This window comes from Melanaphis sacchari, unplaced genomic scaffold, assembly GCF_002803265.2.
Source record: "Melanaphis sacchari strain LSU unplaced genomic scaffold, SCAv2.0 Contig48_pilon_pilon, whole genome shotgun sequence".
NCBI classification, from domain to species: domain Eukaryota; kingdom Metazoa; phylum Arthropoda; class Insecta; order Hemiptera; family Aphididae; genus Melanaphis; species Melanaphis sacchari.
In genome coordinates, this window is record NW_020271327.1 from 2,300,508 (window position 1) to 2,314,940 (window position 14,433).

Consider the following 14,433-nt stretch of genomic DNA (forward strand, 5'->3'; position numbering starts at 1 on the left):
TCATAATTTTATAATTGATCAATAATTATGCGAGAAAAAATTGTATTGAATCGTACACAATTGTAATAAGACCAACAAAATAAATTTACAAATTCACAATACTGGTAGATATTGAAGGACATATTATTAAATTTACTTAATAACATTGTATTAGTAACATAATTTTTTAGTTGGCATGTTTAAAACTTAAAGGCCTCTGAATAAGATTTGTTTTTAACAAGTACCACTACTGTTTAATAAACTTATTACTAGTAATCAGAACAATAAAAAGAACAAGAACAAAAAAATTGTCTTTACATTGTTTATTTTTTATATTGTTTGCATTTGTAATTTATTTTTAAATTTAATCGTGTATTATTATAAACTATAAATTATAATATTATTATACTATTTAAATTTCGATCACTTATAATAATTAATAAATACGTGTTATTAATAATAAGTATAGACAAAAAAATACGACGATCGAAGAGGTGAGCAAAAATTATTAAAATTATAGTATTTATTACCTATACTATTAAATATTTAATAGATATAGATGGATATCAACTATTAAATCTTAAATAAGTAGTAAGTAGGTACCTACTAATAATACTGTTGTTAGTTTTAGATACTTATTCCAATTGTTTTGCAGTATTATTAATAAAACTATGATTGGATATTGATAAAAATACCAAATAATTGGCATATAGGTATTAAAATATAATAAATTAGTAAGTGTTGCCAAAAGACTTACCTAGGACCTCATATTTAAGTAAAAATTAATTGAGTACAACGGGTCCATATACAATATAACAATAATAAAGCATAAATATTTAGGCCTTAGACATTAATTCGAACCCCACTCATCGGCCATCACAATGACTACAGGTAAGCAATCAAGGACATCCAGATACCTACTCCAGGTACTATTACTTGAACCTTCATTAAATAAATGTACTCTTTCTACTTTTTTTTTAATATGTGCCGTGTATATTTAAAAATGCGTTTACTTTTGCTAAAGCAATTCGTTAATACTTGGACTGTCCGTATTTCAAATACCTTTTCTTTTTTTTTTTTTTAACAGTTTGTAGTTATTATAGTCAGTATAAGTTTCTTAAACCGTGATTCGTTTTTTAAATTTAGAAATGTTGTCTAGTGAAAATGTTAACGAATATTAGCTAGCTAATAACAATAATTTTATAAATATCTAAAAGGATTAGTACCAATAAAATATAAAATAAAATGGATCAAACTTTGGAGGAAAGAAAAATTAAATACGACATAAAAGTGACAAATGCTTTTAAGAAGTATGGACAAAATGATATATTTAATGGTTTAAACATGACTGTAAAGTCTGGATCAATGTAAGTTATTTTATTTTAAAACGATTGAAACATTTTTTTTTTTTTTAATTTAAAAATATATTCAAATAAATAATACCGTTTAAAATTAAAAATATTATTAGCACTCAGCGTTATAAACGTAAGAAATTTATATTATTATTTTTATTAATAATTAACAGATAAAATAATAATGTTAATGCGATTTACATAGTATTTTTGGCATTTCATTTTTTTTTTTTTTTTTTTTGGTCTAATTGATATATTTCTTATGTATAGGTACAAATAAATATATAAACTGTACATATTATATTTGTTTCTATTATGCATATATTTGAGAATACTATATTATCAAAATTATGTAAATATTAATTTTTTTAATGATCGTATTTAAATTAAGACATTGAGATAATATACTTCAATAACAAATAATTTTTTTTTTTATTATTGAATATCACAAAATAAATGTTGATTATAAATATAAGATTGTGTCTTAAAAACTTTAAATGAATAAACACATAATTTAAATTGTTATAATTAATTAGTAAAGACATTCTTAATGTTTGGTCCGCTATTAAGTTATTATCCGAAATATTACTGAAGCAATCCTAAATAGACAGTATCTTATTTTCATATTAATCTTAATAATATTGAGTATTAATTGTATTGGCTGTATGTTTTCTCAATAAATGTTGATAGTTCTTTTTAAATAAAAATTTAATTTAAATGTTTATTAAAAAGAGAAATATTCGAGGACTAATTATAATATAAGTATTTGTTTTTAATATCAACTTGATAAAATAAAATAAGTGACAACAAACAAAACCAACCTTGTATCATTGATTTTATCAGTAGTACTAAAAAGTAAACATTTTAACAAAAACAATAGATTTATTAAATTATATACCAATACATTATCGAATTTAAAATATGTAAATGATTCACACAAGTACCATGAGCTGTGGCTTGTATCGCATTTTTAACACTTCAATATATACTAGTTTAATATATTGTTATAAAGGTAGGTACTAAACGAAATAAGGAACGTACCTTTATTGAATTTACAATGATGTTTTTTTTATAACTTTCTCTAAATACTTTTTCTTATATATTGAATAATTTTACGTGATAATTTCAAATCAACAAATTGAAGGTTAACTGTAGTACTGTTAAGTAATATTTTTTGTATTTAAAATTCATAAAATTAACTTATAATATTAAAGATTTTACCATCCATGAAATATAATGAAGAATATGATAAAAGTGACCTTGCATTATAATATTATGCTTAAAATATGTATAAAAGTATAAAACTACAAATATAATTAATAATTTAAATTTATTACTTAATTTAATGGAAATTCAATGTTAATACTATTTTATAAAATAATAACCGTAAACTGATAACCTTAAAGTTGATGCTAAAACAATAATAAAAAAAATAAAAATAAATATAAATTAAAAATAAAAAAAGGAAAAAAAAACTTACTCAATACTGAATAAGTAGATTTAGTGCATAGTATTTTTGCACTGATTGTAGAAGCATTATTAAATATTATAATATATCACAGTAATAATTTATTTGTACTAGTCATAATCGCAATAATTGGTTTTAAATAGAGAATTTAATTTGGTCATATAATACTCCTAAATAGTCATTAGCTACAAAACTTAAACATTTTACCTAGACATTTATTTTTATTTTTACAGCTATGGTCTTTTAGGACCAAGTGGCTGTGGTAAATCAACACTTCTTCAATGTATTTTGGGAACACTGCCATTGGATTCTGGATTTATTGACTTAAAAGTAGAAAGTTTAAAAGATGTTGGATATATGCCTCAAGTAAATAATATAAAAACTAATTTTAATATACAGCTGATTTATTAATATGTTTACCTATTGAAGGATTTATGTCTAGAAGTCACATTAACCGTAAAAGAAACTTTTGAATACTATGGATCACTTTATAAAATGTGCAAAAAAAATATTAAGAACAAATTAGATGAGCTTAATGAATTTCTACAATTACCAGATTTGGATAGTTACATTAATGAAATAAGGTAAAATATCTTCTATTAAAAATAAAAATGATGAATATCCGTGAAGACTGTATAGTATGATATCATAAAAATCAGTTGTAGATTGAAAATTAATAATACAATATTTATTTATACAGTGAGTATTTTACTTTGAGATTTCATTCATTTATTTGCATTCATAAATATATAATAAATATTATGCAATGTTTTTAAAATATTTAATTTTTTAAATAAATGTATTATGTAAACATATTTATTGGAATTTCATGTTGTCATAAAAAAAATTATACCTGTGTAGTGCTTAACTGATTTTCCAGCAAGATCAATAGTTAAATATTTTGAATCTTAAAATTGCGTTATTATATAAAAAAGTAAAAATTGAAATAACTCTCTATAACTTATAAATTTAATTATTTTTCTATTGAACATAAAATTGGGTGAAGCTTATAGATTAGTATAGATTAGTAATAGTCCTCCGCCGGTTTAGATTTTGAAATACTTATATCCGAGAAATTATGATTTTAAATATCTATATTAAATAATTATTATAATTACATTAAATTATTAACGCTAAATATATTAGTATTTAAGTTGTGTAGAAAGAATTGTTATTATTAATAATAATTATTAATTACATATTTTAAATGATGATTTGTAATATTCATAATTTATTTTTTATTTAAATTAGTGGCGGCCAGAGTAGAAGAGTATCTTTTGCTATTAGTTTATTACATGATCCCAAAGTTATGATTTTGGACGAACCGACAGTTGGAATTGACCCTTTACTGAGAGAAGGGTAACATAAATTCTTACATTTAAGTTTAATTACATTTTTAATAATATAAAAAATAATGTAGAATTTGGGATAAGTTTACCAAAATGGTCAAAGAACACAACAAAACAATCATAATAACTACTCATTATATCGAAGAAGCAAATAAATCGGATTGCGTAAGTTAACATACTTATAAATTTATATATTATAATACAATATTAATATATGAAATATAATAATATACAGTGACGCCGAGTCATATAAATTTAAGTGAAACGAAATCAAAATATTTACACACTCACCCACTCACCACTGAGAATATTTTTTACCTTTAATACCTAATAAATTTAGATATTTATTTAATTATTTAGTATAAGTATTATATTGTAAAACAAAAATAAAAACACATTCATAAATTAAACCACCCACTCTCTTTATTATATGAAGCAATCGCTTCAGTTCATGTATAGGTTCGGCGCCACTGATAATATATAACATAGGTTACACAGATGTTTATGCGAATGAAATAAGTTCTTAACTATTTATTTATGATTAAAAGATAAGTTTATTATATTTTAATAAATTACGAATACGTATAAAATATTTATGAAATGTAACATAAGTACCTATTATAGTTTATATATTTATAAAGTACATTTACCTATTTTTATAAATTAATTTTTATTAAGTAAAGTATACAATTTAAAGGTTTTTTTAACTTAAAATATAATGTACTAACCTTTGAAATATTTTTTCTAATGGGAAAATAGTAAAACTAATTAATGAATACTGATCCTATTTTTCGATTTGACATAATATATTAACTACATTTTTATATGGGTTTATGACGAATTTAAATAAAAATTGTATTTATAGGTCGGCTTAATGAGAAACGGATTAATAATTGAAGAAGGACCGCCCCAAGATATCCTCATTAAATGTGGTACAGATACATTGGAGTCAGCTTTTTTAACACTTTGCTGTGATCAAAAATCAATTATTAAAGTATTGTACCTTGACATATTTAAATATATTTATATTATTTATATATGCATATTGCGTAGTTATAAGACAGTAAATAGATACATTCATGTGCGAGTACCTAAATATTGTATTTTTTTGAAGGAGATAATATTATTACATCGTCACATATATACAATTTGAAAGCTTAAATCGCCGGTTGATAATTTCATAAATTTCTAGTAATGTAAAAATAATTATAAACAATTAAATAAAGAAATGTTCAACTCCATTTATACAGTGTTTAATGAGTTAAAATAACTACTTTATCTAAAAAAAATAATACAATTTATGTATAAAAAAATTTTCAAACCTAAAGAAGCGCAATTAGTTTTATGTAAACATTTTAATTTTCTAATCATACAGTTTAAATCGCTGTTATTTTATTAATTATTCTTTATTTTTTACCTATATGATTTTATAGCAATTTATAATTTAATTATTTTCATATGATTACTGTAATTTTCACTGTTGTTAACAAAATCATTCATATTGGTTTAGAAACGATTTCGCATATTATAGCACTACTTCACAAAATTCGTGTTCCACTTTAGTTCTGATGACCGTGAAGTATTGAAACGGAGGTTAAACATTCTATATAGCACTGTCTCTAAATATACTGAGTTGTAAATATTATTTTTACACACTTTAGAAGTCAGAATCGAATAGAACGACATATTTCACTGTTAATATATTTCATTGCATAGAAACCTGCAGGAAACGTTACTTATCATAAAACGTGGAAGAGCAATTTAATGACATAAAATGCCTTAACAACCCATAAACAGTTTGATTTATGCAATATGTTTAAATGTCTCAAAATACAATAAAGCTTGAAAAAATAACCATATGACAATTATATACTATACATATGTACTGTTATATTTATTTTCTATGAGCATGTATTTTTCGTGCAATTATTTAGAATAATTGCTTTCAAAATAAAATTAATTATAAGACTGCCTCGTAATTATACCAGTTATTTGTATATGTTTGTTTAGAAAGTCCACAACAACATTGTTAATATAAAAGAAAAAAATCAAACAAAAAATATAATGGAAATGGGAAACAATGTAAGTTTGTATAAAATTAAAGCCTTGTTAAAAAAAAATTATCGTGTATGCTCTCGAGATTATTTGTAAGTATAACTTTGATATTTTATTAGAATAATATGGTAGTTTATTAACTAATATTGTTTGATGCAGGTTGTTATTTACTGTGATCTTACTACCTATATTGCAAACATTCAATTTTTGTTTTGGAATTGGAGTACCGTTTAAAAATATGACAATTGCTTATAAAAACGATGAAATTAATATTTTAGATTGTCAATATTCAAATTTGAACAGATGTATTTTTGACGAAAATAGCAATCAAAAAATGAGCTGTATTATTATGAACTATCTCTTATCACATGATTACAAATTAGTGAGTAGAAAAAATTTAGTGATATAGAGCATTGAGTTAAGGAAAATTTTCCAGCGCGGGCCATAATTTTAACCGATTTTTTTTTTTTTTTTGATTCTTTGATTGATATGACAGGTTGAAGTACAAGATCGTGAAACTTCTGAAACTGATATAGATCATGAAAAGTATATTGCATTTCTGTATTTTCCTAAAAACTATACGAGTGGTTTAACAAAATATATTGATGATCGTCAATATTTCGATTTAGGATCTATAATGTTTGCTCATTTAACGAACGAAAGTAAGTATAATTAAAATTTTTAGCAGGTAAAATTATTAATATAAATGTATTGTTTTATTAATGCATGAATAATTTCAGATATTTTATTTAAAAATCAAATTACAATAGATGTATTACAATCAATAAATTATGTAATAAAGGAAGCATTAAATAGTTGCTTTAATAGTCCAACATCAATCAGTGTACCCTTGGTATGATTAACGAAAATATGTAAATTTAAATTACTAGGTATACGTAAATATATTGAAGTTATGTAAATAATCAATTCTTATCATACTTTAGAACCTATGTTATTAGATTAATAATGTATAGTACCTACTCAACCTATTAGTATATTATTTTTAAATTACAGATTATATCTAATTTGAATTAATTCAAGTAAAATTTGAGGTTTAATTAATATGAGTTAATATGTAAATTATACAGTTATTATTTATATCTATTGCTTAAAATAATATTTAACATGTATTACAATTTTTTTAAAACCAAACAACGTTTTTTTCAATATTTTATGAAAAAAAACTAAATTGTTACTTGTGTACCAATAATGTTGCTTAGTTCTGTGCTAAATAAAGTGAATTTATTTTTGTTGTTTGCAGAAGATCAATACTTTATTTGGAAAAGAAGTTAAATCATTTGCCAATGGTATTGTCACTCTTTTTATAGCCATGTAATTATTTTATTTTATACTTAACAATATTCATTATTTTAAATTAAAAAATATAAAATTGGTAATTATATTAATAATTATTAAGGTATGTTTTGAAGATAATTTCATCAATCATAGGTTTAGATTTTATATAATAGGCTGTATAGTGAACCATGTTTTTTGTTAAAAATATATTGTACTTAGTTCATGATCTAATATATTTTTGAAAAAAAATGTACAATTCGTTCATTAGTAAATAAAACACTACTCGTAATTTTATTTTAAAATTATGAATAGGTATATTAATCGGGTTGTAAATATGAATAAAGTTTAATGAATTTATTAATTACATAGGTACACGTAATTTACCGTGTATTTTATACTTGTATTGATAATGAAAATAATATTACATAAAATGCGAATTAATGAGTGATTTTTTTTTAAATTAATTATTTATTTTTTTTTATTTTCAGGGTAGTATTTTATTTCCCAAGTGTATTCGCGGTAAGCATAATGATGTCGGAAAAAATGGACGGACTCCTTAGCCGATCGATGTATGCAGGTATTTGAACACAGATTATTTCACATTAGAAATTATCTATATTTAAATAAAAATGATAGCGCTCTATTTGTTTTAGGTGTCAAAATAATGGATTTGTTAATTTCTATGTTTTGTATCGTAACACTATTACTTTTGTTTCAAATGAGTACCTCCTGTTTCATTTCATATTTTTTATTTTTGAATCCAATACAAATTACCAATGGGTTGTTTGTCTATGTGCTATTATTATTACTATTGGGATGGATAGGTTTCTTGTTTGGTAAGTATTTTATGATTGGTACTTCTTATATTTTTATAATATTATCTACTACAGTGAAGTTAATAATAAATAAATAATTACATTTTTATAATGTAATTTGATCCATGTTGTAGTTAATTATAACACAATTTATATTACAAATTTTAAAATTTTTGTTTTAGGTTTATTTACTTCTGTTGTATCAACTTCGAAATTAGGCGGAGTGTACATTATAACCGGGGCATCTATGACTCAATTCATATTATCAGGTAAAAAAACTCTACTCGTGTAAAATAAATTAAATTATTGTAGTTAATTATTTATTCAACCTAATTCAGTAATATATTATCATATATTAATAAGTTCTTATACGATACGTATACCAACTGAGCTAAGATCGTATGTGATATTTTGATATAATTATAATTTACCAATAGGTTTAATATAATATATAAATTATAAAAATAAAACACATTATAAGTTATAATATTTATGTGTATTATTATTATAACAATAAAGGATAAAAGTATGTTGTTATAATGTTATATTATATAGGAGCAATATGGCCTTTGGAAGGACAACCTCCATTTTTAAGGCAGATATCGAAACTACTTCCTATAAGGCTAGTAGGAAATACGATGAACAACATAGCATTGAAGGGGTGGACATTGGATCATCTATCGATCATAACAGGAACTTCATTGACGGTTTTATACACCATATTTTTAATACTTTTATTAATTGTATTAGGAAAATTAAAAAAAAACTTGTGGGTTTTACAGAAATAGATCGTTATAAGTTTTATGTATACTTAATAGATAATAATGTTTTATTGTAACATGTTAACATATTTATCTTTTTTTTTTTTAATCATAGAGTTAATTTTAATTAGGTTATATTAATATATAACTATCCATATTTTGTTTTTAAATCCATTTTATTTTAAATTGGATTAAATCAATGGCATTATTATATTTAAAATATTTATGTACAAATTAGAAATTAAAATTTGTTGTGAATTATATTTTCTTAGCAATTTTATAAGGAGTGATATTCACGAGACATTTATTATTTCGATTATAACAACGACTGCATGTTGTATTATGTAATTTATCTAACAAATAACATATACTATTCACAGATTTTGAATTTGATATCTCATTATTTTAATTTCAATTATTTTATAAGATAAATTTAGTGTAATATGTTATTTAATGTAGTACCTATTTTAGAACATTATTTTTTGTCTTATTGCATAAACATTGGTATAAATGCGTGTTTATATAAAGTAGCGACAATTAAAGCTATTTTCCATTTGAATTATTTTAAACTAATTATTTTAGTGGAATACAAGTTAATTAATGTTCACCATAGAGACTAGACTTGTGTAAGTTAGAATTTTTGAATGATTCGAGAGCTAATTTACAAACATTTTAAGCAAAATATTAAATTGTAGGAAATTAAATATTTGTATGTAAAATATTTATATTTGAGCTGTGATTTAATTTGATTGAATATTTATTTATAAAGAAACATACTGTATAGTGTATATATTGTTAACTTAAAGATTGAAAAATAAATAATTTTTTTAATATTGAAATATATTGTGTATTATTAACCTGGGTTAATAAATTGTGTTCATTTTATTTATTTGGATATCGATAAGATTATCAAATTGAATTGAATATATACTAATAGCCACATATATGTTTAATTATATATTATTATTTATCACGATGACTAAAATACATGAGAGAAATACGAGATCAAAATACATGTCATACAACTTGTACTATTTTATTGTTATTCATTTGATAATAATAATTATAGGTTTAAATTATAATTCATATTCTTATTTTATCCACAAGATAACAAATTTTCATTATGTTGTTCAAATCTTAGAAAAAAAAGATTTTTTTTTATTGTTATTTTTATTGTAACTCAATTCTTAATTCTATTATGATTTTGAAAATTTTACTGATTATTTCTTATAAAATTACGAGTATTTGAATAAAAAATTGAGTGCTTTTACTTAATTTACAAAATTGCGAATGTCTTATCATTTTATTCCAATTTTATTTTAGATTGGATCTGCGATTTTAGGACCTTAACTAAGTTGTTTAAGTAAGGTATCGTATTATTTTTGCTTTTAATGTTACGCGTTTTGTGTTGTTGCTTTTGTTTGTTAAATTATTATTTTCTAGTTAGTAAAATTACTTCATTGAAAGTTGTATACTATCATTGATTGAAAATGTTGACTACTTAGTCAATACTTAGTTAATATTTTTTTATTACATTTGTTTCTTTAAATGTGAAGAACTACGAAACAAAATGGAGAAATTTACATTATACACTTTTTAATAAAATTAGTTTTAGGTCAAATTTTTACTATATTAATCTTAAGATAAATAATGAATCTTCTAAGTTATTTATTAATTTTTATCTTTTTAAGAATTGCAATTAAATAATATGATTTCAGAAAACTATATCTATATTTAAAAATTATTCACTAACCAACCTCCACAGGATTATGTTATAATACTAGATGTAAAGGGTATAAATATAGAAGTGTCCTGTAACAGAGTGAAAATAAGATATTGTGGGGAAGATGATGGTGAGTGGTAGAGGAAAGATAATAATAATAATAATAATATATATATTATATGAGAAGTTTTGGAAACAGAATTGTGAAAAGACAATATTACAGATTTTATAATTGTTGATATAATACACAAAATATTTATTTTATATTATTAACAAATATTAAATGATTTGATTTAATGATTTATCAAAAAATAATTAATTTGTTATTTTCATAAAAAATCCTTGTAAAGGACATTTACCTATTATTGTCAATAAATTATTATTAATAGAATATATTTTATCTGTATATAAATTGTCACACTCGAAAATGTAACGTTTTATACATTTCGTGTGAAAGAGACATTCTCGTATAAATGAATAATTCGATAGCATGACATTGTAATGATATAATATCATCGAGTTTTTATTTACAAGCATATTATTGAACATTTTGGTTTTAAGGAATCAATTTAAAACCATATCGTATTTTCAATAACAAATTGTTCAATTTTATTTTTAATCGGAAATACAATATATTTAGTTGGTCAATATTAATATAAAATCTCATAGATTATCTTTTATATACTATAATATATTTTTATTATTAATTCAATCTTAATAATAATATTGTTGTATAATTTGCATTACTCAAAAAATAATACTAACAATATTACGATTAAATTTATTGTTTGACATATAATAAACAGATATTTTTTATGTATCCATCATTCAACAAATGTGTACGTACTTTGATCTTGTAAATATTAAATTACAAGATATGTTTTTTTTTCTTGATTTTTTCTTTAACAAAGTTCAAAGTATAATACGATGAATTTATCTACGGTGTTATAATTAAAAAAGTGGTGACAATATCAACGGAATACCAATCGTGTGATTTCAAAATGTCTGTACAAAAAAAATGTATTATTTTTATAATTTTTAATAAAAGAACTTGAAAATAGAAACATAAAATTTATAATTATATTTAATAATTTGATGCCATTATGATATTAAATTAATTCTTTTATTAGTTGATATTTTATTTTTTTTAAATAAAATTAAGGTTGTTATACCTATTTATTTTCAAATTGTAGGCCAATATCACTTAGTTTTCTTCCATTTAATTAAGTATGTTTGTATTGATTGTTTTAAATAAATAATAATATCCATGGTTCATTGGTTCATTTTTTTTTTTTTTTTTTTTTTTTATATTTACTTGTTATTCCATTAAATTATAGTTCTTTAAAAAGAAAATAACATAATACTTGTATAATAATATATCATCAATAAAAATGTTATTATTATCTGTAGTTTTATTATCGAATCGTCTCTATTGATATTAGCGTTTAAAAAAAAATTTACACTGATGGTTTTATAAAGAATATACGTTTATGTTGCCATTATTATTTTCATTTGCCAATTTACTGATTCTCAAAATTGATAAATTATAATTATTAACATTGGTATTTATTTGGTTTTATATAATTTCGGACTTATGAGGTTTCAAATTTATAGATTTTATTTATTAGAAACCAACCGACGATCAAAGAAAATAATTATATGAAAAATGTATATTAAATATTGATAGATATAAATCTATAATTGATGATTATTATTCTATAATTAACAATGAGTGTAATTTTTCAAAACTAAAAAAAAAAGAATATATCTGGAATAATACAAAAGCCAATTGTATCACATATTTTTAATATTATTTTATTACTAAGGATGGTTATCTATATTTGAAACTCTGTAGATTTTTTACTAATACATATGAACGCGTTATTGTTAACAAATATATTACGTGTAATATTAAACTGTGTTATAATCAAAGAGTAAAAAAAAAAAAATCAATTGTAATTTATTTCGAATGTAAAACAATGATTTTGATATTTTATACGATTTATATAATGAAAGATTATTTTATAATATATGGTTAATGATGATATATGTATATTTAATCCATCAATGTGTATAAATATATTAATGAACAATATTTATTTAGAAACTTAAATTAACATAGTTATTATTCTTGTAACTACACTTATTTGTAAGTTCTGATACTTACAAAGTTGATTGAACATGAATCATTCCGCATCGATCTTATTTTCGTTAATAAGTTACGTAATATTACTTAGATAAAAATTTGAATCTTTGTGTAACTATTTTTACTGTCATTTCATTAAAATAACTTTTTGCTTTTAGTTTTGTTGTCGGCCTTGTAATAAAAATAAATCATAATAATTATAAATATAATAGGTACTAATAATCTTTGGAAAGCATATTAAAATTAAAATGTACACACAATAATTATTAAGTATAATAATTATAAATCCCTACATAAATCACGTATTATGGTCATTCTATGGTCAAACGTAATAACGAAATATCGTATAAAGGCAGGTAAAGTGGTATGAAAATGCACTATAACAAATGGTTTAAACTGCAGTATAATCAAAATCCTAATAAAGTATATTCTTTACCATAAAAAGTTTTACCTAATTAAAATTTAAAATAATCATTTTGTATTAAAAAATTGATTACAATTATATTGATATTATAAATTGCCATCATTTGAATGATTTTTACTTAATTATGAATTCAAGACTTATTGATTGAACGAAAAAAATTATTGTTATGAGTAAAGATAATATGATATACTCGTGTATGAATTTTTAATTTAATAAAATGGAATTAGCTGTTATTATAAGTTATAAAAATTGATAATATTCTAATTCATTTATTTATGTAATTAATGATTTTTTTTAATATAATATGTTTTACTAGACATAATGAAATTATTTAGATATAATTTTTGTGTTAGATTTATAATCATATATTCAATATTTAATTTTATTACTGATCTTAGAATATTTTACAATTATTTTATTTTCAAAAAATGAACTTATAATCTTTATGAATTAACGACATTCATCAAAAATGAACTATTGTTTGTAATTTGTTATAATTTTTTCGAATATAACTGGAAAATTATAGATCAAAATTAACAACCTATATTATGAAGGTAATGACTAATAAAAGGGAATAATACAAAATGTGTAGCATTGTTTTATACATTTTCCTGAACAATTTTGGCTATATTTATTCATGATTATATAAATTACAATACAAGTATATTTTCATTATTTTGTAAATTTCAGTTTCTACAGTTTTTGGTATTAATATTTTTGTTTTATACCATTTTTTCTTACTCGAAAAGATAGGGTTAATACTGAATATATTATGTTATAAATATTAAAATCGTAAATTACATTTTTATACTATTTAAGATTTTCAATGAAACCCTTATAGCCACAGGAAAAGTGTTTTGTTTATTTATATTTGGAGATATTTAAAGCAATAGGGAACCATCTCCATCTCTAATTTAAACGCTAAAAATATCAAGAAAATTTATAATATTATGTAATAATTTATACAAACATTTATTTATAGTATTTATAAAAACTGCTAAAAATTGTATTTAGATAATTTTTATGTTTGATTATTAGAAATAAATAATGTTTATTTGTATTGGA

At 21.6% G+C, this 14,433-nt stretch overlaps 1 protein-coding gene across 1 annotated transcript; it reads left to right on the forward strand.

Annotated features, from left to right (window-relative positions):
* Positions 1 to 1,025: 1,025 nt before the first annotated feature.
* On the forward strand, positions 1,026 to 9,184 carry LOC112598408 (ABC transporter G family member 23-like). Its single transcript, XM_025344849.1, has 15 exons — positions 1,026 to 1,346; positions 3,033 to 3,165; positions 3,229 to 3,383; positions 4,051 to 4,158; positions 4,220 to 4,313; positions 5,014 to 5,142; positions 6,159 to 6,295; positions 6,363 to 6,585; positions 6,700 to 6,865; positions 6,944 to 7,056; positions 7,465 to 7,535; positions 7,988 to 8,076; positions 8,153 to 8,335; positions 8,497 to 8,583; positions 8,870 to 9,184. The coding sequence occupies exons 1-15, from the start codon at positions 1,225 to 1,227 to the stop codon at positions 9,100 to 9,102; spliced, it is 2,043 nt and encodes a 680-aa protein (XP_025200634.1). The 5' UTR covers positions 1,026 to 1,224; the 3' UTR covers positions 9,103 to 9,184.
* Positions 9,185 to 14,433: the final 5,249 nt, after the last annotated feature.

Coding starts and splice junctions, on each gene's coding strand:
- LOC112598408 (XM_025344849.1), top strand. CDS start 1,225: ATGGATCAAACTTTGGAGGAAAGAAAAATTAAATACGACATAAAAGTG. Junction 7,536..7,987: donor GTCACTCTTTTTATAGCCAT/GTAATTATTTTA, acceptor TTTTATTTTCAG/GGTAGTATTTTATTTCCCAA. Junction 8,584..8,869: donor GACTCAATTCATATTATCAG/GTAAAAAAACTC, acceptor TATATTATATAG/GAGCAATATGGCCTTTGGAA.